Source organism: Fukomys damarensis, unplaced genomic scaffold (genome assembly GCF_012274545.1).
Source record: "Fukomys damarensis isolate Sample0158 unplaced genomic scaffold, DMR_v1.0_HiC HiC_scaffold_1, whole genome shotgun sequence".
Classification (NCBI taxonomy): domain Eukaryota; kingdom Metazoa; phylum Chordata; class Mammalia; order Rodentia; family Bathyergidae; genus Fukomys; species Fukomys damarensis.
The window spans coordinates 33,610,470-33,623,384 of NW_022900913.1; the positions used below are offsets into that span (position 1 = coordinate 33,610,470).

The window sequence follows — 12,915 nt, forward strand, 5'->3', positions numbered from 1 at the left end:
CTTCTTAAAGAAATTAATCTTACTCTCTGCAGATGGAAGGTGGAATAAGACAGACTAAAGATAGAGAGCTTAGAGGACTATGGCAATCACGGCAAAACATGATGACAGACAGTTATAACAATAGCATAAAAGGAAAAGAAAGGGGCAGACAGTGAGCACAAATAACAGATATGTCTTGAGAAAGACATCAATCACTACAAGCCACAGTTGTCTCTATATTATGTAAACATTCCACTATGTCACAGGCTGTTTCTTGGATTTTAGTAATATATCACTTATTCATTCAGTTCATTCAGCAAGTACGTGTCATGTTCTTTCCTGCAGCCAGGCAGTGTTCCATGTGTTGGAAAGGAAAATATTTGTCTTCCTAGGATTTAATGTCAGTGAGGCTGTAAAGAGACAATGCCAGGGAGGACCAGTATGGAAAGAGAATCAGTTGTTGGAGAGGTTGCAGTTTTAAGTAGGATTATCACTGAGACCATGACATTGGAATAAAGAAGGAAATATCATCATACTTCTGAGAGAAGGACAAGGAACAGACCAGATTGGAGAGATTGTAGAACTTTTCAAGCCACTGTAATGACTTTGGCTTTTCCATGGAATGAGATAGGTAGCGTTGGAGCCCCACCTTCCACTGGGAATTGAATACAAGACCTCAAACATGCTAGGCAAACACTCTACTGCTGAGTAACACTCCATGTTTTTTGGATGGTTTTAAATGATGACCCATAGACTCTAATTTAAGTGTTGAGAAAATCATTGTGTCTGCTATATTGAAGACTGTATGACAAACATACTGGAGGGAGACATGAGGATAATGAGGAGGCTAAATGCAGCAGGAGGGGTGAAAAAATGATAACAACTAGAACCAAGTTATAGGGGTGCATGCAGAAAGAAGTCGTTGAAACCTAGATGCATCTTGAAACTACAATTACAGAATATGTGGCACTGAGAAAAAGATGAGCCAGGAAGAGTTCATTGTTTTAATGCTGAGTAACTGGAGTGATAGAGTCACCATTAACATAAATGGAAAAGATGAAAAAGGAGCAGGTAAGTGTTGCACAGGAAGACCAGAAGTTTGGTTCTGGGTAGATTAACTTTCAGATACTTCTAAATATTTCAAATGTGATGTAGCAGTAAGGGAAAGGTCATACTATTCTTATAAGAGTGGTATTGCTCCTTCTTGGAAAGGACCCTGTCCCGTTATACTTTATTCGAAGTGGACAGAGGAAATTTTAAGACACTGCATGAATAATATGTTTTAGAAATTTTCCATCAAAAACAGTTTTATAGATTGGTATCTTGAGGCTTTAGTTATCGAGATTCCTAAATTCCCAAAGAGTACAAAGGGGTAAGGTATTACTGCCATTATGTGAGGATACATAATTTGAACAGCCTTCAAATTTAATTTCCAAAATGTGCATATCTATGACTTACAAATAGTGGTATGTACTTCACTGTGGCCAGCAGCATGCTCTTCCACCATAGGTCTGTTTCTGGTCTGGATCAATAGAAGAAGTTTCCCCTTTGGTCTCCAGATCTGGCAATCAGTAATGGCTGTTCACAGTATCTATCTATAGGTTTTTCTCAGATCAATCTGAGGAACCAAATTCTGCAGCACTGTAAACCACCACCTATATATTGTAGAAAAGAAAGTAAATTTTACTCTGTAGCTGTAGGTGATTTTCAAAAGCCTTAACAATGAGACCTAATTAACAACAATTTACTTGAAGTAATAGGAAACTGTAAGTCTACAAGTAATTCATAACTTGGGTGACTGAATGGCTTTTTTTTTTCTTTTTTGGGGGGTTACCGGGCATTGAACTCATGTCCTTGTGCTTGCGAGGCAGGCAGTGGAACCACTGAGCTAAATCCCCGGCCCCCTCGTAACTTGGGAATCTACATTTTTCTTCAGCAATCTTTGTAAACTGGTATCATGTTCTTAACAATAGCACCACTGATCTATCTAAAAATGTACAATATATGAGCAGAAACTGAGGAAAACACTGTTTCATGTTGTCTACATGATAGGTGAGCAAAAGACAGAGAACATTAAGTCACCACTATTTCAAGAGAGCAGTGCAATGCCATCCTTCTTATCTCTGCAGAAAAGATCACATGATGAGAGGATGACAAAGCTAAGGAGCACTTGCAGGATGTTTCAAAACATTATACTGGTGACAATAACAAAAGTAGTAAGAAAAAGTCCTTGTCCCAGGTCATACACAGTTTGGAAGAGAAAGGATTCCTGTGCATCTAGTTCCAGAACAGCCTGTGTTTAAATACTGAGATATATCTATATCTGCTCCTTCTATTTTGAGTTAAATTTCTTTGCCAAATCCCAAAATGTTAATGCTAAGAGAACAAAAGAAACATAAAACACAACAAATCTTCAAAAAGAAGTTGTAGATCAGATTTTAGACTCAAGAAAGAGTTTTTGGAGAGACTTTTTGAGAAGTTAAGAACATATCTGTAATTAAAAAAAATAAACTTTTTATGAGAATTATAATAATGGAACTGTTAGAAGAATTAAAAGCATCAATGATCAAAATGTATAAATTAATTTGGTCTGTTCAGAGGAAAGCACTCCATTAGTATTCAGTGTGTCTCTCTGGGTACTAATTATCTGTTGAATTGCACAGTGCAACCTGACCCACCCATTGGCCTCAACTGGACTTTACTGAACACCAGTGTAACAGCGATTTATGGGGATATCCAAGTGAGATGGGATCCACCAGCCAGTACAGATGTTGGTAAAGGATGGATAGCGCTGGAATATGAACTTCAATTCAAACAAACAAATGAAACTCAATGGAAAATGGTAAGATGTCACTACATTACACTTTGACTTGCTTCTATTTCAATGGTCCATCTCATTTATAGTTTGACTTCTTTTTGACCTAATAACTTATGTCCCATTTTATATGCCACATAATTTTTTCATTAAGTTTATTGGTGCATTTTAGGTATACATTATGATCACATTCATCACTGGGAATTTGTACCTATACATGATGTATCTTGGTTCTTATTTTTTCCCCATTCCCCTTCCCTCCCTTCCACCCCTCCACCCCTTCCTATTTACGAAATCTTTGTTTCCATTTTTTCCTTCTTTTCTCATATTTTGTTCTCACCCTTATTTCCTCTCCCCTCCCCACTTCCCTACCTCCCTACTTCCCCTTTCCCTATGAACCTATTTTTTCCTATTTCACATTATATATTATACATTTCGGTCCTCATTTAGACTTTCAGTTGCTCACACCAGCCACATAATTTCTTAATGGAGGAAGGCTGATCTTATCATGAAATATCATTCTATTATCATCCTAAATATTGTGATCCCATGAGAGGGAATGAAAACAATTTCCCTAATCATCATTGGTATTCAGTTTAACTACAGAGCAAAATTGTGAACTCAAACCACTTAGCACTCATTGGAGAGGACGTGAGAAGGATTATAATCAAGGTCATGGTGGACTGTGGCTATATATCCTCCCATGATGTTAATTGCTGCTGTTCACAAGACAATTAAAATTTTATCTTACGTGTCTCCAGCAGAGAGAGGGAGGAAATTTGCCTCTTAGAGGTTTCAGAAAGATGTTTTGTTAAGATACCACAGAAGAGAGTGGAGATAAAATGGTCCTACATAGGCAAGTAGAGAGTGAGTTGGTCTCTGAAACCCTCACTTCCGTGTCAACTACATGGGAACTCGGCACTTGGATGAATTCCACATGGGACACAACAAGAAGGAAAACAGGATAATCATGCTGTTCCCAATATAACAAATTCTAAATCAGTCTAACCACAGTCACAGCCCTGGCCAAGCCAAGCAGTTCCTGGCCAGGCATCAGGTTGTACTCAACAGCATGGCACAGCTCTCTCCCAGAATTCGAGACACCAGGCCCTGTCCGTTCAGTGAACTAATGAAAAAGAAGCCAATGTTGTCATAAGGGGAAGTTAAATTTGAGAAGATTTGAATAGTTACAAAGCTGGGTTTGAGATTATATTTTTTGACTCGTTTTAATTTAGATACCTGGTCTATAAAGGTGCAAAAAAAGTCTGGCTAGATACCAAGTCAAGCAGGACTTTCTAAATCCAAGTTATAATCAGACACTTATTCAGTATTCAGGTATAGAAATAACTACTTTGTACGAGGCACTGTGCTAGACATCTAGGGTCTCTGAGGGTCCCCAAGACCCTTTCAGTGAGTCCACAAAATCAATATTGTTTTCCTAATATATTAAAATGTTATTTCCTTTTTGTTCACTGTGTGGACATTTACCCTGATGGCACAAAAGCAATGATAGAAAAACTGTTGGTGCGTTAGCCTAAATCAAGACAGTAGTGCTAGAGCAAATAAAATGTTTAGGAAGAAATTAAAGCAAAGCAGTGAAATATCTCTACCATGAGAATTGTAAGACACTGATGAAGAGAATTCAGCAGAATATAAAAGATGGAAATACAAAAGTTCATTAACTACAAGAATCAACATTGTCATAATATCCACAGTATCCAAAGCAATCTGTGTAATCAGTGCAATCACTATAAATGAGTATTGTTGTGGTTAGACAGGAATAAAAAGTTCTGGTGTGTGTTACTGCACAGCAGGACAACTATAGATAACAATGATGTACTATATATTTCAAAATCAACAAGCAGTAATTTTGACTCTTTTCACCTAAGGAAATGATAAATGTTTGAGCAGACATGTATAATCTGATTTAAACATTGCACAGGGTACACATTATCAAAATATCATATACAAGCTTAAATACTGCTTAATTCTCTTATATGAGAAATCCAAAGTACAAAGAAAGAGCAAAGTAAAAACTAAGCAATAGGACATAGAGAGATACTTTTCAAATGGAAAAAGGAACAAAAGATAGAGGAGGTGGTAGGGACTGGAAGGAAAGAGGAGGGAAAAAATAGAGATAGAGCTTTTGCAAATGAGAAAGAGACCAAGAGATGGAAGGGACATGGAGGAAGGAGTGGGGTAGGGGACGTCCAAAGAATTAAGGTGTGCCATGATCATATGCCAACTCCCCATAAATGTAATAATTATGTACTGCAAACGTGTACTAATAAAAATAAAAATTTAAATATATACATATATATCACATAGTAACCAAAAAAATATAAATTTTTTCTACTTTATGTATCAATTAAAAAGTATATTTAATTTTTTTAAATCTTATCTAGAAACAGGGATGATTTATTTTCTTCCTTTATAATTTGGATGATTTATTTATTTCTTCTGCTTGATTTCTCAGACGAGAACTTTTTTGCACTATGGTGATTAGACATAGGAATAGTAGGTGTCCTTGTCTTATTCCTGATTTTAGAGCAAAAAAAATCTTTTTTTTTTTTGACCCTTGCATATGGTGCTGTTGTTTTTTTCATACGTGGCCTTTATTGTGTTGAGATACATTCCTTGTAATCTGTTTGTTAAGAATTTTTTATCATGAAAACATACTAAATTTTGTCAAATGTTTCTTCTACATCTATAGAGGTGATGTCAGAGACTTTTGTAGTAAGTGTTTAGTTTTTATCTGCCTGGTGTGTGAGGCAGAGTTGAAGAAAAACTTAAGATGGAGTTAAAAAGTGTGAACTGAGATGGCTAATGTTCCTTTGGCAAAAGGCACTGGCCCATCTCTTTTATCAGATTTTATTATTTATCAATCAGAGTAAAGGTGTAATATATATATAGGTGTGTGGTGTGTGAAATTAGAAACTAATGTAGGCAGAGCTTTAAAGAAAAGTCAAAGCATTTTGAAATGAGGAACAGAATAGACAAAATACATGGTTGTAATTGTAGCACTGTCTTTTCAGCTATGAAGGCACTAATTGTGGGAATGGAATTTGGGTGTGATTATTCTGACTTCAGCTAAGGATGTTGTCTTGTATTAGCCCCACAGTTTCACAGTCTATTACACTGGTCATGGCCATGGCCGTTAGCAGGGAGGTCATGTTAGCCTGAACGCTACCGCACTGCTCATGAGATCCTTCTGTCAGTCACTTAGCTTCAGTCAGACTCACTTCTTAAAGTCAGCCAGTCAAGGGATTTAACTCTGCAGCCTGAACTACTTACAGCATGTTTTAGACATGATCGATATTGTGGGTTCTAATAGTAATCATAGGGTTTTGTTCTTCACACTGTTATTGTGGTGTATCTCATATATACAATACATTTTGTATGTGGAACCATTATTTCATCCCTCGGATAAATCCTTTGATTGTGATGGATGATCCTCTAATGTGCTGTTGAATTTGGTTTGTTAGTACCTTGTTGAAGACTTTTGCATCTATACTCATCAGGGATACTGGGCTGTTTTTGTTGTTGTTGTTGTTGTTGTTGTTGTTTTCATGTCATGACCTTTGTGATCTGGTATCAAGGTAATACTGGCCTCATAAAATGAGTTTAGAATATCTCTTGTATATCTGTTTTTTGGACAAATTTGAAAAGAATTGGCTTTGACTCATTAAATGTTTTGTAACATTTAGCCATGATGTAGTCAGGGACTGGACTTTGATGGGAGGTTTTGTATTACTGATTCAACTTCCTTACTTACTATAGAACTGTTCAGACTTTCCATTTCTTCATGATTCAGTCTTGGTAGGTTCTATGTATCTAGGAATTTATCCATTTCATTCAAATTATCCAATTTGTGGCATGTAATTTTTCTTAGCAGTTTCTTAAGCTTCTTTATTTCTATGGCATCAACTTTAACGTCTCTTCTTTCACTTTATTTTCAACTAGCTGAAGGTTTATAGTTTTATCTGTTCAAAAGACCAACTCTTGTTTGTGTTGATATTTTTCATTTATTTCTGCTCTGATGTTTATCATACCCTTCCTTCTGCTAACTTTTGGATTCATTTTCGAGTTCCTAGATGATGTACCATTATATATTTATTTGACATATTTGAAAGATATTGAGTTCCCTCAGGGAATTGCAGTATAATACAAACAGATGTGCATAATTATATTTGAACAGTGAAATATAATAAGTAATAAGTGTGTCTCACATGTGTAAATACTGAATAGTTTCTCTGTCATGAGAAATTGAAAGTGCAAAAGAGGACCAAAATATATAATAGATAATGTGAAATAAGCAGAAAAGATCCAAAGGGGAAGGGGAAGGGAAGTAGGGTAAAAGAAATAAGGGTGAGAAAAAAAATATGGAAACAAAGTTTTTTGTAAATAGGGAAGGGTGGAGGAGTGGAAGGGAGGAAAGGGGGATGGGGAGAAAAGAAGAATGAAGATACAGCATGTGCAGGTACAAATTCCCAATGATGAGTGAGATCATAACGTGTACCTAAAGTGTACCGACAAACTTAATAAAAAAAAAGAGATAAGTGTGCCATTGTCTGGCAGAGTAGAATGGAGAAAAATGCCAAGAAAGACGTAAAACATCAGCAACATGCAATGTTCTCAGGATTAGACGAGGAGTAGATAACCCAGAGAGTGTAATGACAGGGTCAAATACAGTAGAAGTCACTTGAGAAAATCCGAGTTTGGTGTTGCTGGTGTGAACTATTGAAGAAAGATGGAGAGGGAGTCATAGGTCAAATCGCTGAGGGCTCTTTTTTATTCTGTTATTAATGAAATCTACAAAAAGTACTGGTGGTAATAACAGAGAAATTGGAATCTCAAGAATGAAAACAGACTTTTTGAACTATTTTAAGAAAAATTATAAAATAAGTGTAAAACTTCGAATATTGTTTGAAAGAAAGCATTTTAGGCATGCAAATATAGCATATATTTAGAGGTTTCTGAAAAAAATACAAAAAAATGTCATGTACACATGAGAAAAAAAGAGGTATTTGTGAGTTGAAGCCAACTGGGGTGAAAGAAATTTTTCATTCAGGCATTGAAGGTCTGGTTTTAGGCTTAAAACAAATTGTGAGGATTTTACTTATGTGAAAGTCCATGCTGATGAAAAAGTGAATGTTCCAAGTATTCTACAGGCAGCAACAAGGTGTTCTACCTGAAAATATATAAAAAGCACATTGAGTACCTGCTTTGAATATTTGATTTGGAGGAAAACATCATCTCTAGGTGGATTTACCTCTTTGATAAAAATAACGTGTCTTGAGAGTCTAGTAATTCAATCTATCTTTCTCTGGGAAGTAAAAGAATATCTTGACCCTAAATTTTGTGAGATTATGATGCTCATTATCAAAGGACTCCAGTGACCTTCCCTTGTGGATTTTAAACACAGCACTATTTTACAGTGGATTTAAACCTTCTGGAGTAAGCAGATTACATATGTAGTTATTTTAATAAAGTTATTTGAACTTTTCTTTAACTTTTAAAAAGGACAATTATTGTATTTCTGGAATCCTTTACAATTCAGTGACTATGAATAATTGGGTACCTGGAATTTCCAAGGGATACAGATATATTACTTTCTTTGATATTGAAATACATTTGTTTCTTTCTGCTCTAATGTCTTCCTCTACACAAAACTGAAATGTCCCAGAGAATTAGACAATATGTCTATAGTCTTAAGATCTGCTATTCTCTATAATAATTCTATTACACTTTAAACTTAGTAGAATTTATAACAGCTCACTCTAAAGGTCTAGCTGCATTTCTTTAAGCAAATCTATTAAATCTTTGGGTTTATAGTAAATAAATCAGAAGGCTGTTATCCTTTTAATGAAATGACTCTTTATATAATTTGTCTCAATTATCTTCTAAATAGCATACTTCTCCTGGACATTTTTAAATATTGCTCACTTTATAGAAATCCATTTTAAATCTAAATGAAAGAACACATAAAGAGTCTACTACTTTGAGTTGTTGACTATCTAGCCAATAAGACTTTATATTTTTTCTTGAAAGATGGACCCTGTAGTATCAACATCAGTTCCACTGTACTCATTGAAACTGGATAAAGAATATGAAGTTCGTGTAAGATGCAGACAAAAACACTCTGAAAAATATGGCGAGTTCAGTGAAGTGCTCTACATAACACTTCCTCAGTTGAGCTCATTTAAGTGTGAAGAAGGTAAAGAAAATTAAATGGCTTTTGACAATATATCAGTTGATACATGCCTTAATTGTTAGCTTATTGTGTAGATCAAAATGCATTAACATCAAACTTCAAGGTGAGAGACCTTGCACTTACCATCTACAACAGATATTGTGTATTACAAAATCAGAAGGAGCATTTGGTTTACAGATTATTTAATGTAGGAAAAGTCCTGGAGGACATGGAAATTTAGATAAAGAAATGCAGTGGTTATTTCTAGATAGTGGAATTGCAGGCAAGTTTATATATATATATATATATATTTATAAAATTTCCTACAATGAATTTGTTTTGAATGTATAGTCAGACAAAAATATTTTTCTAACCCCAAGGAATCAAGGTATGTATTTAAATGGATGAATGTTTATATTGCAGCTATGAGAAAGCATCATATTGTGTCAGCATAAGTAGTAAGGGTGCTTTCTGGTTTTAGAAAGTGCAGGTGTAGCTTTTACTTGAAGGAAGGACTAGTAATGAGTGTGATAGTCACACAAAGCAAATGTGAAACACTGGAAGACCCTATATAGGAGAATCACAAAGATGATTAAAGTTTTGAAAATGAGACCTATACATGCAGATTAAAAGACTTAAGCTCTTAGATACAGAAATAAAGAAGGCTGGTTAATAATGAATACAGTTTATATGTTATCACTTTCATTGAATACAAAGGTTTTCTAGGGATTTATGAGAAGTTGAGGTTTAGTAATGAGATAATCATAAGCTACAAAGAAATTAAATTTATATTTCTGCCTTTACTGTATAGATTGAAAGTCACTACGTAGCACTAAGATGGAAACTTCAATAGCACCATTGTTTCTAAACTCTAGTTAGCTTGCCTGTTTTTTAAAAGTATTTAATATAATGCAATTAATGTTTAAATACCACAAATATTTTGAGCTTAATGATAGCATTTAATTTAGTTACCATAATTTTTCTAATTGGCTGTTCTTTCCATACTAAAAAGAAAAAAAAAAAAGAAGACGAGAAGCTCTGGCTTCTTAGACTTCTGAATATGTCATCAGTATAAAGTTACAGATACCACAAGATCCAAAATGATATTCTCTCCCCTAATAATTCTCAAAAATATTCATATTACTTCCCTTGGAGATTTTAACAGCTTATTAAATAAGGAAAACACATTTCAGCATAAAGGCCTACTTTTTAAAAAGCAAAAGAGGCAAATTCCATGTATCTTTTTCATTTAAAAAGTGGGTAAGCCTCTGCCACTGTCTGTAAGAATACTGGGAAACAACTGCAAGCTTATTTAGTCTTGAGGCATAAAGACACTTAGTCTTGAGGAATTAAATAGAAACTGTAGATTTCCCCAAGTCTCATACACAGTATACTACGAGCTCAAGTCAGGAGTCTCAGGATAAATGGAGGGGGGAGGATTTAAAGCTGTAAAATGATGTTTTGTGTGTCTAAGAAATTTCTGTCATGATTCATAATAAAGATTCCATCCACATTTTTTGACAGATACCCAATCCAGAAGCTAAAAAATATCATCACAAGGAAGGAAGGAAGGAAGGAAGGCAGGCAATAGTTAGGTCTGATTAGATGCTTAGATTGTTTTTTGTTTTGTTTTTTGCTTTGTTTTAAACATGCATGTATGAACCGTATCTTTTTATTTTGCAAGATTTCATAAATGTGAAAGGATTTTAACAGTAAACAAAGGTGTTCTTAGATCAGAAAAAAAATTCTAAGTCATCCTATTGTTTTCAAGGTTATCAAATGAATTCAAATTAGCATATATTTTTATGTAGAAACAGAGAATGAAATGTGAACTTTGCCTAACTTTCATAATTCTGAGTGAAATATTCTTCTGTGTTTCAGAGTTCCAGTTTCCATGGTTCTTAGTTATGATCTTTGGAATATTTGGGCTTATGGTGATGCTACTTGTGGTCATATTTTCTAAACAGCAAAGGTAAGTTCGTCTTCTTTGATATGTTTTTACGAATTGTTTAGATTGCTGTGGGTTCTTTGATATTTTCTCTTATACATTTTGAGTCAAAACTTTAATTAACCCAGCAAAACTTCAACTCCAGTTATACCTTTACTATTTCACGTTATCTTAGAGTACTTACAGGTTTAGATACTATCTGGCTGTCATAAAGTACATAAAGAGGCTTAGGGCAGCACACACACATACCCAGCACCTGGATCTGTTCACTCTCACTCCAAAAGACATCACTGAGGCTTTGCCCAAGTCTGATTGCAGTCCTCATGTACAGACACATGTAAGTGGAAAACTAGAGCCACCTGCTCAACTCAGTCTAAAAAAACTATTAAAAGATTTTATATGATGGTGATTTCAGGTAAATTTAGATTTCATTTAAATTATTTAGATATTTATAATTTCTTATTTCATCTGCATTTGTAAATGCAGGTAAAATTGTTTCTAAGTTTGAAGAGATTCTAATTTCAATTCTCTTGGAATCAAGTCTTGGGTTCCAGTTATTCAGCCACTGTTGTTTGATCCTGCCTTCACCCCTTAATTTCCCTGGGTTTCCACATTTTTGTGAGTAATAAGACTAGGTCACATGATCTTTAAATTTTACTTGAGACATGAGATGGTATCATTTTTTTTTCTTCTTGAAGGAAATTTAGTGGACATTACAGAGAGGTTTTTATACAAAATATAGGGGGAAATAAATGATGTAGGTTGTGAGTTTCTTACATTGGGTATATTTTTTAAATCTCTCAATTATCTCTTCTCCTCCTAGAACTAGGGCCACTTACCACTCCCAGGTTGCCTGGGTCTATAGGTTTTACACTGCAAGTCCTGAGAAATCACACATTTCTAGGCAAGACAGATGATCATCCTACCTAGAGTTGAAAACAAGTTCTCTAGCTGAAGCTAAGAGCCATCTACAAATCAAAATGAGACCTATGTGAATATATTGTTACCAACATTTCATTGGCTTTGGGGTAGTTTAGCGTTTTTAAACTCCATAATAGAATTTCATTAGAAACAATTCCTGGGCTGGAAATTTAGCTCACTGGCACTGTGCCTGCCTGGTAAGTAAGTTTGAATCCCAGTAGCAAAAACAGAAAGAAAAAGAAGGCAGGAAGGGAGGGAGGGAGAGAAGGAGAGAGGGAGAGAAAGAAAGAAAGAAAGAAAGAAAGAAAGAAAGAAAGAAAGAAAGAAAGAAAGAAAGAAAGAAAGAAAGAAAGAGAGAGAGAGAGAGAGAAAAAGAAAGAAAGAAAGAAAGAAAGAAAAAGAAAGAAAGAGAGAGAGAGAAAGAAAGAAAGAAAATTCCTATAATGCTACTCTTCTAGAGTGTCAAGCATCCTAAAAGTCTCTGAAAGCAGAATGGGTTATTTTCAGTAGGGTTTCATGTTTAATTTTATAATATAAATAATATAAACGAGTAGAAAAGCAAAATTCATTCCACACAATTTGATTTTGCACCTAACTCTCAAGAAACATTTCTGTTTGTATTGATAGGCAAACCTATATACAACTGTAGTAGATAAACCCATTATATACATACACACACACACACACACACACACATATATATGTATGTATATAGTTATCTGCTCACACTTGAGGTCAATTTGGAGTTACTGTGAAGGCCAAGAAATTGTGTTATATTGTTTACCTACATTAGTTGACAAATCTGAAACAAAAATCCTCTTAACAAATAGGATTTTAAAGAGTATATTAACTTTGGTCTAAAATGGTGTTTTTCATGAATAATGAAATTCTAAACTTAAAATCCACAAATTATAAAATTAGTATAACTCTTTATTGTAATCCAATTTCCCATGTTAAATGAGCTGTTTGTAGAAAAGAATCATTTTATCATTTTGCCATAAAACCATTATCATTGTTTAGATTATGTTCTATCCTGAAAAAAAATAGGTATAGAGGACC

At 34.6% G+C, this 12,915-nt stretch overlaps 1 protein-coding gene across 6 annotated transcripts in view; it reads left to right on the forward strand.

The window, feature by feature from the left end:
• The window catches only part of Ghr (growth hormone receptor), a 239,236-nt gene that overhangs the window by 218,078 nt on the left and 8,243 nt on the right, over window positions 1–12,915 (forward strand). For all 6 annotated transcript variants that reach the window (XM_019208905.1, XM_019208906.2, XM_019208904.2 and 3 more), the window contains exons 6-8: window positions 2,643–2,821; window positions 8,846–9,011; window positions 10,869–10,959. In XM_019208905.1, coding sequence (XP_019064450.1) covers window positions 2,643–2,821; window positions 8,846–9,011; window positions 10,869–10,959 — 436 coding nt within the window. The remainder of the gene's footprint in view (window positions 1–2,642; window positions 2,822–8,845; window positions 9,012–10,868; window positions 10,960–12,915) is intronic.